General features: G+C 32.5%; 1 protein-coding gene across 7 annotated transcripts in view; it reads left to right on the top strand.

The window, feature by feature from the left end:
* LOC121125796 (uncharacterized) overlaps nucleotides 1-16,149 on the top strand; it is a 196,619-nt gene that overhangs the window by 180,214 nt on the left and 256 nt on the right. For 3 of the 7 annotated variants that reach the window (XM_040721029.2, XM_040721024.2, XM_040721030.2), the window contains 3 exons: nucleotides 2,340-2,504; nucleotides 10,045-10,269; nucleotides 15,848-16,099. In XM_040721029.2, the coding sequence (XP_040576963.1) occupies nucleotides 2,340-2,504; nucleotides 10,045-10,269; nucleotides 15,848-15,984 (527 nt within the window). In that variant the 3' untranslated portion in view covers nucleotides 15,985-16,099. Of the gene's footprint in view, nucleotides 1-2,339; nucleotides 2,505-10,044; nucleotides 10,270-15,518; nucleotides 15,787-15,847; nucleotides 16,100-16,149 lie in introns of those variants that run through there. The other 4 variants (XM_071891815.1, XM_040721025.2, XM_040721026.2 and 1 more) reach the window with 2 other exon arrangements.

Here is a 16,149-nt window from a genome sequence, read left to right as displayed (position 1 = left end):
GTTGCAACCTATGTATACAGGGTTGTCAATCCTTAGTATTTTTCGATAGATTTAAACGCTGAGGAGTTGTACCTATTGGACTCAGACTATAAGTGAGGATGGAAAATGAGTAATTTCTGCATATGCCCCTGATTGATTAGGGGTGGGACTTGTGTTTATTTCCTTCACCTCAGAAGAACGAATTTCATGAAACGTCATGACAGCTAAGTTACGATTTACAAAACTAATTATACTTATTTACTTAGACATACAAATGTACCTAATATATACAGGGTGGGGATTTAAAATCCGGAACAAGTTTAGACTTAACAACCCTCAAGTATATGTTTATGAGAGTATGCTCATCAGAATATCCCACAAAGTTGTATAAGAAAAATAAAAAGCCCATGTAATATCATCCAAATACGAACGACGTGCGGTCATTATTGTGTGCATCTTTGCCACGTGCTCGTCCAAGGATATTATTGAGTTTACAAAGCTTCCCAAATCAACTGTTTACCATATGACTCAGGCTTACAAGAAGTCTGATGGGTGGGAAACCCTTGCAAGGAAGACTCATGATCGTTCTGAGAGCCAAAAACGCACACTAGACTTCCTGATGTTTTAGACAAAGGAAATGTGACCGGCTATCTATCCAGATCTGAACCTTTTTGACTTCATTTTGTGGGTGTATTTGAAAGAGAACCAAATAAACATTCACATAACACTGTAGACTCCTTACAGGCTGTCATTGTCGAGGCAGTGGGTAACATAGACAAGGAATTCCTCATCAAGGCCTATACAAGGTTCAGAACCTGGCTGGATGCTGTAATTGAAGCTGGAGGTATTTGGTTTGAGTAAAAGACTTGACTATAATGTACTCACGTAGGAGCAAAATATTTGCAAATTGCAGAATAATTTTGAAAACGTAATTGTTATATACAATGTCTTTAAATCGTCCAGATTTAATAGATCGTCGTATTTATACCATCAATCTTTGAAGAAGAATCCTGAGATCTATGTCTATAAAAGTGTGCTGATCAGATTCAGCCTACAAAACTTTATAAGAAAAGTTACAAAATCCTTGAGATGTCCTCCGAATAAAAAAGCCGTGCAGCCATTATTGTGTGTCTTTGTGCCGGTTGCACGCACAACGACGCAAATAACTCCATATATAAGGATGCTAGAGAACTGAAATTGGCGTCAACAGAGGCGGTGTTATACTAGAATTTTATATTGGTGCAGTTTGTCCAAATCGGGTAATGGGTCCCGATTAATTCCGGAAAAACACACATTTTTAAGACATTTATGTTTTGGTCAAAGGAAATATCACCTGCACGAATGAGAGGGAGTCCAATAATCGTGCACTGCACATTGTTGACTCCTTACGGGCTTCCATCCGCAAGGCAGTTGCCAACATGGACATGGACTTATTATGGCCTCTGACAGGTCCAGGGACAGGTTGGAGGCTGTGATTGAAGCTGGAGGTGGGTGCTTTTAGTGATGTACTTCATGTATATAATTCGTTATAAACATTATCATTAAATGAAGACTGATTGATTGAAATTAAAGACAGATAACTATATCTACAGTGAGTACCAGGTCTTCCGCCACCGCCTGGAAGCCATCATTGCCGATAAGGGCGGCTGCATTAATGATAAAGAGATCTCAGACACACATCTATTTATAGTATTAATTATGTTGAAATTCTATTGTTAATTAATAAATTAAATCGTGGTGAAGTTTAAAATTCAAAGTGTGAAGATTTTAAAGGACCACTCGGAATAGTAGTAAAACAATTTATCATCCAAAAATATGAAACAGGTAGCCGATGCCAACATGTGTATTAATTTAGTAGTAGCTGTGGTTGAAGCTGGAGATAGTTACTTTGAGGAATGTACTTCGCTATGGATCCCGTCATGTAAGGGAAAAGGATAAATGAATTGCTGAATGTATTTTGGGAAAATATTTGCTATATAAGGTATCCCTAAATGTTCCGGATTTAAAATCCCCACCCTGTACACATGTGGGTAATTGAGAAATAAGAAAAAAAGGGTATCATGTTTTTGATTCAAGCTATAGATAGGTATTATACACATTTATACAGTTAATTTATGTATATATACATATATGGCTCTGCTTGTATTATAAGAGTTTGATTTATTGCTTTTTTTCACGCAAGAAAGATATAGTATATTTTTAATAATAATAATAAGAAAAACCATACCGTTTAACAAATTTTGTATTTGCTTTTCTTCAAAGTGAATTACAGCATATTTATTTGTACAAATATTATTTAACATATCTACATCTCAATTCATTTTAATAGGTTCTTTTAATGTTCTTTCTTCTCATTGCAGCATCCAATGGCTGTCTCCAGTACTTTACAGGGGTGGCGGGTCAGTTTTTCAGCTTTAATTACAACTCTGGAAGTGGATTACAGCTCTCCAATACGGACTATGCCATTTGTATTCGTATGGAACGGAACTTTTGTGGGATTCAATATACGGCCTGTAAGGATAATAGTAAGTAAAATTTGCATCTATATTATTAAAGCAAATGTATGTCTGTAGATGCCTCATTATTGAGTGTGAGCATAATATCTTAGAACTGCCTGACTACTTGATCTAAGCAATAACAATGTAGCAAGAGCTTGTGTGACACCCAGTGACGAAATTTGAGTTTATTTTAAACATTTTTAAAAAAACGAGAAAACAACATGGTAACCCTGACTAATTAAAGAATGTTTTGTAGGAGAGCAGCTAAGCTGTCACGACTAGTGATGTACAAATAATCCATTAAACTGGAACTAAGTATGCAAATAAAAATCAATAAAAGTTAAGTGTTTTCCAGTAGAGTTATAAACCATATCGGTTATGAAAAGAAAAATATTTATTATGAAAAATTAATTGTAGAAACCTCAAAAGCTTTGGCGGCAAGATGGATAGGATAAACTGTTGTGGAGAACCTTGTTTTGGAGGTAAAAAATTAGATAGTGTGTAATCAGGGCTGTTACAATGGAACAATTGCACTAATAGACATTTTCTACCTTAAAATGTTAAATAAATGAAAATAAGGAAGAGAATACAAAAAAAAAAAATGCAAATAAACCTTATATACACAATTTGGACATAACTAGTCGTGACGTTTCATTAAACTTTCTAGGAGTAGCTGTGACGAAGGCGAGAAGGAAATAAAAAAAGGAACTTGACAATAATTACTCAAAAGTCGATCTGTAATTCTACTCGGTCTCCAACAGGGTTTGAAAATTAAAAAAAAAAAAAAACGATCATCAAAAATGTTTAAGATACCCATGGGCCACCTTTTCTTTATTTACAAATAAGTCAAAACAAATGGTTGTGTCTAGAATGTGCTCTTTTTGTAAAAAAAAAACAAAAAAACATTGAGACCTCATTCCATTTGTTTTATTTTTGCTCAAAAGTGACTCCCGTCGTTGAAATAGTGGATCATATTATCCCTGAAAATTACGGCCGAACTCTGCCCTTCAGATTGGCTTGTAGCAACGTCTTCGAAAGACAAACAGAACCTGAATATTGTATCTCTAAAGTCAAAAGGATAATATATGGGGTTAAAAATAAAATCTTGCCGATTCCACAGAGGCTGGAAGAGTATGTACTCCACTCATTGCAGATCCTAGAAGCCGTCTCTGCCCAGTCAGAGGTTACAGGAAAATGATGAACTATTACCGTGTATAAAGCCTACCGACGGACCAGGGAATTCTCTAGAACAGAGGGATGGCTCTTTTGTGTTATTACGTATTATAAAAATTAAATAAATGAACAAGATTCCCGCGTCTTCACGTCATCATAGGATGATCGGTACTACGTCATAAGTGATATATTGGAGAAAAGGAAAAGAGCAAGCGAGAGTTATATAAAGAGCTCGCATGGGAACCTCACTTCTTGATCTGATTACATATCTACCGGGTTTTCTTATTTATTTTCCTCCTTCCAGAATTAAATAATTAAACATATAAAATTTCTAATTTTTACATTGACTTGTTTGTAGTTTTTATATTTTTATAATCATTATTTGGACATTGTATGTTTTCTGAATTGGACGAGAAACTTTAATGATTTCTGACTGATGTGATATGTGTAAATTAAAAAAAAAAAAAAGCTCTTCAAATTGCCAACTAAAAATAATAATTGCATGCGTGAAGGTCATATTTCATACAACTCTACACATCAGACTCTGCTTCAAATTATAGTCATTTTCTGACTTTAGCAACTATTATGATATTTTGCATATATTTTCTGTATATATATGAAATACAGTTTGTGTGTGTGTCCTTAATGGTTACTCACAACGTTGGACCTAGGAGACTGAAACTTTGCAAGTGTGCTTCTTTTGAACCTGGTCAGGCTAACACGAGGTGCCAATTATTTGGGGGGCATATAAAGAATTACAAGGCTTATTACATACACAAAAATTGTTTTTGTTTTTTTACTTCAAGGAGACCAGATCAGGGGTTAAGTTATGAATCAAAAAGTGACTGGTGTCTCAAAAAACAACTATACGAATAACTACGTTTTCTAAATTGATTGAATATCAAAAAAGTTATGGGCAAAAAAGGAAATCGATGAAAATTGCACATTGGTTTTTTCAGGTGGAAAAAAATGAGCTTCCAATGAAATATTGGATTTCATAATTTAAAAAAAGCTTGTAAAAATTTTTCTGGAGATTCGATTGCATATAAATTTGACGATAAAAATAGATGTTGAACTAAAATATCTATCCTTTTCTGAATAATTTTTCTTCTTTTTTTCATCAAACGTCAATGCCAAATTTTAAGAAGAAATGGCACAAAATGATGGATTTTGGACATCAAATTTGAAAACATAGTATTCAATATATTACAGTATTTTCAATTTCCATAACATTTTATTGTATAATTTTTGCAATAGTTGCGAAAATGAAGCAATTATCGAGTTTTATTTTTTTGACGACATTTTTTTTTTACAATTAGTGCAAAAAGTTTGTTTTTTTGCAACTTTCTTCAGAAATTTGATTTGACCATTGTCAATATTATTTCTTGCTCTCTCTTTGGCAGAAGCAACGCCAGGTAAACCTTAGTTATGTACATATAAATATTGAGAACCCCTGTACGACGTACAAGGGTATTATTATAATAATTCTATGAGATTTGAAAGTGTTTTTTTTTTTTAAATCATATATTTATGTTTGTACGAGGGTTTCTTTATTTTTATTTTTTTATTATTGAATTCCAATAATTTCCATTATGTCGTCCATTTTTATTTCTTTGTGATTTCCTTCGTAATGTTATATATATTCAACATAATATATATAAATAATACAAAAAAAAACTTGGACGAGAAGGAAAGAAAAAAATACAATAAACCTTTTTTTTCTTTAAAGAATAAACTTCAATTCAACCTCTTTATATAACATTTATACACCTTAGGGGCATCCGCCGGGGAATGTCTAGGCTGGAGGAGCTGTACCCCCCCCCAAGTTAATAATTTTTTCACTATACTAAAATATTTAATATTTGAATTTTTATTCAAAACATTTAAAATTTAATTTTTAAAAAAAATTAAAAAATTTAATTTGTGAAATTTGGAAATATTTATACAAACAAAAATGACAATTTTTTTGTCAACAGTTGTGGATTTTTGAAAAAAAAATTAATATTTTAAATTAAGTTTGTGAATTTTTTTTCCCAAAAGTTTACTTTTTAGTGAACAGTTGTTAATTTTTCTAATTTTTTGATTAGAAATTAAATTTTTGAAATTTTTTTCAAAAAAAATATCCATAAATATAATCCTCTTGACGTCCTTGTATCTTGTTTTGAATAGTTGAATCCCATTTGAAAAGAAGATATTATTATATACAAACAAAAATATAAATATTTTTTTGTCTAGGTAGATAATTCAATATGTAGAGAAGGATGAGAAAACAAAAATTCGATGTATTTTTAATTATTTTATGGAGCGGCTCCTCAGCTTTGGTTCAACTATACTTTGATTAAGTATACAGGGGTGGGCAGAAGTATTTGGATATATTTTTAACTGTTTTTTTTTCAAATCTAGCTTGTTTATTTTGAGTAGCTCTTACTCTACCGGAAAGTACTGTCCATAGACAACAAATTCTGTTTTATACTTACTCTTATCCGTTTCACTACGAAGCAGGAAAAGGACAACGAAAAGTCATTGCAGAATTGTTTGAGGGCAGTAACGATATTCAGGCAAGCATAAAAGTAACCAAATATGCGATAATCACCGTCTATGACGTCTTCAAACGACCGAAGGCGGTTAAAGGGCTTTTTTATTCTTCATGTGGTTCAAACAAAGCCAAAAGGATGACCGGCCACTTCCTGCCTGGACTCAGGAGGTCCACCAAAGAAAATCCTAGCGTCGTAAGGGCTCTGAGTGTGTATATGAATAGGAGAATTGTGACCAGGGCCATCAAGGACGACCTTGGCTTGTATTCCTACATCAGCGGAAGGAGTCACCTTCTTAGCACGAAGATAAATGACATTAGGTTGCAAAGAGGCAAGAAGCTCCACCCTATTTGTAATTCAAATACAGGTACCATAAAGCTAAGTGAGTCAAACTTCACCTTGGACACCGCCTACAACCCAAAAAATGACCGCTGGCTAGCAGTAGACACCGGAAATGTTCCTCCTGTGATGAATACCAAGTTCCCGTCCAAGATAATGGTATTTGGGTTGATCATCAGTAACGTGAATGTAATGGTGACTCACATTTTTGACAACAGTCTCAAGTTAGTGTACTTGGACCGTCTTAAGAATGTTTTGATGCCATGGCTGGAACAAGATTCATGTAGATTTCAGACTCAACGCCCTGGTCATGCATTACTGTTATGCCTCATAAATCAAATAATCATTTTAAACTAGAGCCCTAATTCTTGAGTATCTAACCTTGTACTCAAAAAATGAGTAGAAAGCCTCTAATTGATTCAAATATGTATATAAAGTAGATATTCTTGATTGTTGTTCAAGATTATTTTTATGTTGAGGGATCACATATGGCATTCCTATTGCTACTAGTATCCAGTCCACACTCAACCTCTCCTTTGACTGTCTATATATCCAATTATATATGTAAAGGGGGCCATAATTACATTTCTTTATTCATAAAAGTAAATAAATATTTGCAATTTAGAAAATTAAAAGACATAGTTTTCTTTTAAAGGAAGGGGTAAAAGCTTTTTTTTTTTTTTTATTCCCCTTCTGTTTCTCTTCTTGTCTTGCTTTTCCTTCTTTTTTTTTCTTCTTCCTCAGTTTTATTCTATTTAATTATTATAATTGAATTTAACAATTAACTTCTGTTTTTTTATTTCATTTTTTGAAAGCAAATAGCAGTATTTATTATAACGAAGTAGAAGTTAAATAAGCCTATATATGCACTCTCAGTGCATAGTTCCTTATAATATTTAATTATAATAGTTTAATTTTGAATCAATTGAATACGTAGTTAGTTATGGAAAAATGTAGTAAAATAATTTGGTAAAATGAAGCATCTACCCTTGTTTTTGAAGTAAATGAAATAAAGAACGGCGTTACTTCAATAACTTTTATACTGTTGTCAGTTGTTCATATGTACAGATCTTTAATTGATTAAGTCATTTAGGGCAGATCGGTAGATGAATCACCACATATATTAATAGTATAATTAATATATGTGACAATTTTCCGGAAAACAATATTTAGGGATATAAAAATTGTAAAGTATTGTTTTTTTAGTATGATGTGATGAGCCATGGAGTACTTTTGTCTCTAGAGCGCTATCTGGCTGTGCTTTACCTACAGACGCTCGTGGCGTAGCCTCATCATGTTTCACTTTCATTATTTTTTATTTTCTTTTTTCAATATGAGCTTGCAGTTAAAAATGTTCTTCAACAAACACGCAAATAAGCTAAAAAAACCACATATTTTGTTTTGTTGGTATAGATTTCTCCTTAGTTGAAAAATTCAAACGTATTTCCAGGAACGAGCAATATAGTTTTATTGTGAAACTGATCTTTAGTAATGAAAATCGAGTGTATTTTGGGCGTGTTAAAAGAAGAACCGAAAATCAACATGGTAACCCTGACAATTTGAAGAATGTTTCGAAGGAGATCAGCTGAGTTGACATGGGTTTTTATTATATACACTACAAGCAGCTGTGACGAGGGAGTAGGGGAATAATATTATAAATAAGGACATTGGCAATAATTACTCCGATGTCGACTCGACTCTGAGTCCAACAAGAACTTACAATTATAACTCTGCCCAAATCCTCAAGATGAGTCTCCGTCTTTATGAGCACACAGGAATTTAGGTTTTGAATATAATTTAATTTATTTAGGAAAGGAATTTCACTACTCAGGAATTAAATAAGAATGACAACTGCTACGGAAAAGAAAATTAATTCTTCAGATTACCAATTCCAAAACAACAGGTCAGCTAATAATTACACGGTATTTACATCACTAACTATAATTCTTGAATACAAACAGGGGGCTGTGTAAAAGTATCCTGACAATATTAACAAGTAAGTTTAAATAATCTTAGGTGGCATTTTTAGACAAAATGGCTTTCGTATGAAATTTAAATTAAACAATTAGTTGTTCTAACATTTAATATGATCACCCAATAGTATTGATCATCATCAACTGTAAATGGGGCATAAACATCTTTCTTGTTAAAGCTGAACACGTTTTTCCTCACATAGAGCTTCAGGGATCTCAATCAGGGATGTTCGTTTATCTTGGACTTGTCAGCTCTGACCACAACTAGAAATCACATGGGATAGGGTCAGGACAGTCGGAAGGTGAATCATTAGATTATTGGAGAAGGAATGTTCAATTATAACTCCCTACAAATCCTCAATGATACTCTCCGTCTTGTATGAGCACACCCAAGGGCTCAATCCAATTTTTTTGTATGATTAGTAGAAAATGAAGCTCAATCCACGGGAATTAAATAATAATAAAAAACCGGGGTATTTATGTAGGTCCTTGTTGGACTCAGAGAAGAGTTGAGGATCGACAACCGAGTCATTCCTTCCTTCGTCCTTGCTTGATATGTGTGCTTTCTTTCTTCCTGTTATAGCTGATTGCAGGTGATCTAATGAAACGTCTTGTAGGCTAAACTGCTCCCCTTTAAAACATTTTTCAAATTAACAGTGTCACCAAATGGATTGTCAGTTTCTTTTCTTTGAATTATGTATTATTCTCATTGAAAAAAGATTACGTATTTTAGTTTTAATAAAAAATTCGATGAAATATTTATGACTTATTGCGAATTTTGTGTATCAAATAGTAACCAACCCACTTTGATGAGGTTGTGAGTATTGTATAAACTAATAACTACAAATTTATAATTTCTTTATTGTAAAAAAAAAACAATCTCAAAAAAAAATAAGAACAACTTTTAAGCAAAATAGTTAACTCAATCCACTAAACCTCGATTAAAAATTGCTAAATATACGAATAAATCATAAACAAGGCATTAACAATTTATCTAAAGAATCCATTATTATCTGATTGAATGTTACAGGAGCATATTTAAAAGTTTATGGTTATAGAATGTAGATTCAAAGGACTAAGAAAGATTTTTTTTTATAAATCTCGTATAATACCCTTGTTTGTGTACGATAGTTTTTTCTGGGGAAAAATAATCAAAGTACTCAGTCTTACATCACTAGCACCGCTTTTGTACCGGCTCACTAATTTAAAAAATGCCTTGTTTTTGTATTGACGATTTGTAAGCTGAATTTTAAAGGGTTTAGTTAAACAAAAATTTGATTAAATGAAGCATCTACTTATTTTGTATAGAGATGAAGAGAGGTTGTGGGTTTTTTTTTCTTTTTAATCAAATCCCATTGGATATAACATTAATAATTATTCTTTTACTCCTTACATTATTTCTTCTTTTATGTTGTGCATGCCATGATCATCACTCAAACAATACGTCACATGACTTTGACAGTATGGTCAAAGTTATATAAATAAAAAAAAACTTTTATATATTTTTTTACTAACTTTTCCCCCCTCTTATTATTTTTATTTTTGTAGCCAATTCGGTCTCCATGTCCTTTAGCATAACAGGAGGTGCTCCAGCGGATGGAAGTCTCGTAGGAACCAGTTGTGACAAGGACTGGATCACAATCCCTTGTGCTACAAACTCTAATTCTGTTACCAGTCAGTCAGGCACACCCTCTGTCTGCGTGGATCGTATTTGCGGTATGGTGTTTAATTCTGTACGAACACCCTCTGGCAATCCCTCTGTCCCTGTCAATAGTAAGTGATGTATTAATTATTATACATATATTAAAAACCTAAACATAATCCAATGAATGACTCGGGAATACAAAGTATTATTTTGACGGACGGATTAGACAAATTGACGGATTTTAATTTAATTGTATACAATACAAATATGGGGGAGGGGGGGGGGAGACAGAAAATCAACGCGTCTTGAACAGTAAGAAAATGAAAGGAACAAAGAGGGAAGTATTTTTTAATGCTATTAGATGATGAATACGATTTCCATTGTTATAAAAAACAAACAAAAAATAACAAACTCTCCGCCCCCTTGCTTTTATTTGAAATAACATGAGTAAAGTAATCATATTAGCTACCATTTGATAATAAAAAAAATATGGTTGATTCATCAGAATACCAATTCCATCAAAGAGATGAGATGAGACACATAATGCGAGGGTGGTCTGAGAAGTTTCCGACTTAACAAAGATACAAGACATTGTTTTCTGAATTTTTATTCCTCAACATAGTCACCTTGTAATTCACAACACTTCTCCTAGTGATGTTCCCATCTCTGTAACCCGTTCAAATTGTACTCCATGTTTTTTTCCTGCAAAATAATTGTTCATGGGATAATTTTTGGCTCAATTACTCCGAGATTGATTGACTTAAAACCGTCAAATGTACTCATAAAAAGCCATTATATGTCTGCTATAGTTTGAATCTATTTAAAAGTTACATTTGACTGTCACCAATAAATATTTAATGACAGTCCAATTTAGCAAAAACACACATCAACTCACTCAAAGGACTGTTACATTACAACTGTGCGGGTCCAAAATGGCTATAGCGTCTTGCGGGTTGTGCAAATGAACTGATTGGCCCCGAAGTAAGTTAAATGTATCCTCTACTACCTCACAGAGCATCAAGGAACTGGCTAGGGTGTATTTTTGGGATATTATAATGGTCCTTGTAGCCTGGAGGAAGTGTCGGAGCTATTAAATCTACTGTGGGGGTCAATGGTTCAACTAAACAGTCTGTTGTTCGGGGTGTGTTATTGGTTATTAGAAAGTCTTCTTGCTATAAAGAGAAGCGATGGCGGTGGAGTTGAAGCTGCCTTGCGGGCTAGAAGTTCACCAGTACAACCTGAAGGCTGGAGTATATTTTTGAAAAGTTTCCTTGTAACTTCACAATCTTCTTCCAGCGATGCTCCCTTCTTTGTAACCCGTACCGTCTCTAGCTTCGCTGGGTGAATGATGTATAGTTACATGTAGACGATGTGAAAAAAAATATATATATATCTTTATTTTTTTCCACAAAAACTCTCACATCAACGTACTCAAACGACTATTATGCAGCAACTGTGCCTCCAAAAATGGCTGGAACATTAGTGAGTAACTGTCAACAGATGCTAGATAGATGTGACTAGCTTTTATTTACGAGTGCTGCCATCTTTACGTTGAGTCCGTAACTTTTCAGACTATTCTCTTATATAATAAATAACTTATAGGAACTCTACGGAGATCCTTAGAAAATGTCCTTCTCAACCGTAATAAAAAAAACTTATTTCAAAAAAAGAAAAAAAGAGAGGAAAAAAAAAACATTTTTTATTTTATTTTTTAATTTCAGAAGTAACTTCAAATTGCCCGATCATAAAAAAACAAAAAATAGTTATACAAAATTAACATTATTGCAGGTAATTGAGTATATATATATATCTCTCTTATTACAAGGTAAACCATTGTAAAAACGAATTATAAGGTTGTAATCTAACAAAACATATAATTTTTTTAGTCAAATATAATACATTTTTTTCTATTTTAAAGAAAATCATATACGAAAGGTTGTGTTGACATTTCTATTTTTTGACTGACTTGTGACTAGTTTGACGAATATAAATTTTTTATAATATACATATACATTTTTGACATGTCCAGAGCTATACACCCAGGGGTGAAACGCGCCTGTTAGCGTGAGTAGATTCTTTGGCTACGTGATATCTTTTTCCCTGAGGGGTAGGTGGTCTGGAGGATTGTAGGTCCCCCCCCAATCAAGGAATGTTAGTCATTATAACCTAAAAATTTTCGCTAAGCCTCCACAAACAATGTCCAACGGACGCCCTTGTGGATAGTTATTTGTGTTGGGTTTCGGTCTGAACATTTTAGACCCGTATGAAAACATTGTGATTTTTAGTGGACCGAACGCATTTGATCCTATAAAGTATAGACGGGTCTCATTTTAAATTCGGTAAAATTCTATAGATGAATTGTTGATGACGTCATTTGTGTTTCATAATTGTGAATATTCAATAGCGTCAAATGATGTTAAATGGAGTTGTATAAATCATATTTGTACAACTTAGGAACAGAAAAGGGTGATTTTCGGGCAAGGATCCGAAGTACACCCTAGTAATGAATAAGTAAACTGGTTTTGCCGAAAATATGTGAGACCCGAAATGGCTGTTAGTACTCGAGTTTTTACGGATCTTAAAAAAGAGCAAATGGATTTTCTGTATATTGAAAAGTGCATTTTATTGCTTAATCCTTAATCAGTGTTTTTAATATTGATTGGTCGGATTCGAATGAGTTATTAATAAATTCAAGACAAGTATTCAAAGGTGATCGCAAATTGAGAAATTTTTGCTCCTAACTATAAAAATTTAACATATGAATTTTTTTTTGAACAATTTAATAGTTGAAATTTAATTTAATTTTCAAAAATAAATTTCCAAAAAACCTAGTATACTCTAAATATTCATAAATTTTTGAAAATTTCCTATTAAAAAATTTAATATTTGAAAGCTAATTTTTTATGCACAGCTGTGGATTTTAGAATTTTTTTCTCCAAAAATTAAATTTGCTGTGAATAGCTATAGATTTTTGAAATTTCTCCAAAAAATTAATATTTGATTTTTGAAATTTTTTTCCAAAAAATTTTAATTTGCAAAAACCAAGCCCTCACCCCCCCCCCTCCAAAAAAAAAATGTGGACGCCCCTGGTAAGCGTCTAATTTTGGTATCTGATCCAGTCCCGGAAGTTTATGTACCCAAAATTTACTCGAATAGTAAAATGTATATAAAAGTCCCCCTAGACCGAGTTTCAACACTAATATACACGTAGACCACTACTTTTTACCTTAGTATTCGTTTCGCCACTTAGATTGTAGCTTTTGTCATGTCTAAATACATATAACATATACAAAAGAACGGAAGTCTTGTCTATCTGTCAACGAAAACCTCTTAATTCCACATATAATCTGTTTTTTTAATAATTTCTGTTACTTTTTCAGAGTAGTTTATGACGACTTTTTACTATAATTAAAATAACTAATTTATAAATATATTATTACATAAAAAAAACTATTAAATCTTTTCAAAATAATATTTCAACTTCCATTTTCCTATCGACGATTTCTATATATATTGAGTAAGTACAGCCTTCATTCTTTTTGTCATCATACGGAATCATTGAGTCATTATGACTTCTACATATAGATTAGAACTGCACTCAATCATCTCTCAAGCCTTTTTCCAATACATAGCATAGAATATATGTACATAATCACGTTTAAATGACAACATGTCGTGAATTGTTCGTACTTTCGATATGTCGATGATCTATCAAATTTCCAATATTATTGGATATGGCGATTTTATAAATGATTTCTTGCATGACGGTCAAACACATGAAACATTATTAGACAACATCTTCCTGGATCGATCTTTATCTATGTATATATCATACACATTCAATCAATTATATTCTTCTCCTTTTAATCACTAAACCTCTCTTTAAAAAAATATTAACATATAAAGCTCACATTTAACATTAATACTGCACCTTCGTTGGTCGGGTTAGCACTATATATCGTATCACTGCAAGTTTCAAGAGATTAGAGCGTTTTACTGACGTCACAGATCCATCATAATTCAAGGAGACGCCATTTTTTGGGGCTTAAATTTGAAATTATACTAGATAAAATGGACAAATTTCCTTTAAATTACGAAACAATTCATCAAATGGCTATAATTATTTTAAAAAAAAGACTTAACATCTGCATTGAATACTAGTTTATGCACATGATAAACAGTGATTTTTGTATTAAATCAAAGTAATATGTACTACAAATCCCTAAAATTGTAAGATTTGTACAATTATTTTGTTGTTTCATCGATTAGAGACCAGAAAAGTAGCTTATTTTTTCCATCGTTATAGTAATTAACTGTTTACAATACAGAAATAAGACTTTATAATGGTGTAATAGCATAATTCTAATAAAAACTATAGACAGAAATATACAATAAAAATAGGTAATCGGTTAGTAGTTCCCAACCTTTCTGGTGCCATGACCCCTTCCTAACATTTACCTAGTTGTGGTGACCCCAAGGAAACAAAATTTGTTGAGTAAATCCTTCTTTACTGCATTTTTGAAGCTAACTAGTGACATTGTTATTAGATAAGGTTATTGTTTTCGATTTGTTAGCATATTCAGCTCCAAGCATAACTCGAACAGTGTCATTTGTTGCTGGCAGCAGAAACTCCTCGGCAATAGTGTGAGATTTCTTGGCTGTGGCGATTCTGAGAGGCACCAAATATGAAGTTCAATGGCTGCTATATTTTACTACTGATATTTGCTACCAAAATTAATCCTGTTTTATGATAGCATCAGCCTTGTTCTTAAAATACTGGACATATTTGCCCGCATCAAAGTATCAAAATAGCGTTTCATTTTGTTTGGGCTTCATCGATTCGGCTGACATAATTCCTTTGTAAATGACACATTGTAGATTTTCAATTCATGCTTCAACTATAAAAGGTATTTCTTCACTATATTTTCTTTTACTAATAGTTGTCTGTCTATTCATCATGGGCAATCTGAAATTTTATAAAGAAATTTTAGTTTAGTTAACTATTATAATTAAAGAATATATATATAAATACGAGAATGAATCACAGCGACATTTGCTATGATAGGAGACCTTCGGCGACCCCCGTTAAGGTCGCGACCTAGGTTGGGAAACACTGCAATAGAGGGATATCTTTTTGATAGGCAGTAAGGTTAAAAGTCCTTTTATTGGTTGGTTGCATTTTGACTTGATTAAATATTTTACTATTTTTGCTAGTTGAAAGTAAAAAGGTTTTTATTGTTATAAACCTTCATTGTTTAAGCCTCTCCCAAAATGGCCGTCATCAACAATGCTGACGTCACATGAAAACGCTCTATAACCTTTTTTATCTTCTTTAAAAAAAAAATATATGGATCACGTTTTAAACATTTTTTTACAGGTTTTTCAAAGCCATTTAATGTCTTTGTTCACACAGATGGATCGGAAGGAACATCATCCCCCTCGGACTCTTCCAATCGAGGATTCTGTCTCAATTTTATTCAACAGCCCTGTACAAGCTCCCTTGGATAAAGAAAAAAGAAAATGGACTCGTCTTTTTTTTTTAATACAAATATTTTACGTCAAATTATCGTTTTTGTATAATTGAAAATTTATTTATATATATTGAATTACTTAGACACATTAATATTATCTCTTATATTATGATATCCAAGACTTCTTTTCTTATTAAATTACCAAAACATATATAATCAAATTCTGTAATACTAGGTTTTACTCGGCCATTTCGTCTATATATTCACACAGATGGAGTTGAGGGTGCTTCCGTTCCTGCAGATACAAATAATCGAGGGTTTTGTCTCAACTATGCAGAGCTCCCTTGTACAAAGAGCCCAACGGGAGGATAAACATCTTCAAATCCACATCTATTAATATATTGCATGTATAAACTTTTAAATCCTTTTCAATCCTCTCATAATATTCTCATGTCCTAAATAAACGAATAAAAAACATTAACACTAATAATCACGCAACCTTATTTTATTTTGTTAAAAGTTCCGTTTTATTTTTCA

This window comes from Lepeophtheirus salmonis, chromosome 11 (genome assembly GCF_016086655.4).
Source record: "Lepeophtheirus salmonis chromosome 11, UVic_Lsal_1.4, whole genome shotgun sequence".
Lineage (NCBI taxonomy): Eukaryota > Metazoa > Arthropoda > Copepoda > Siphonostomatoida > Caligidae > Lepeophtheirus > Lepeophtheirus salmonis.
Note: the sequence above shows the minus strand (reverse complement) of the source record. Positions and strands in the feature narration are given on the sequence as shown.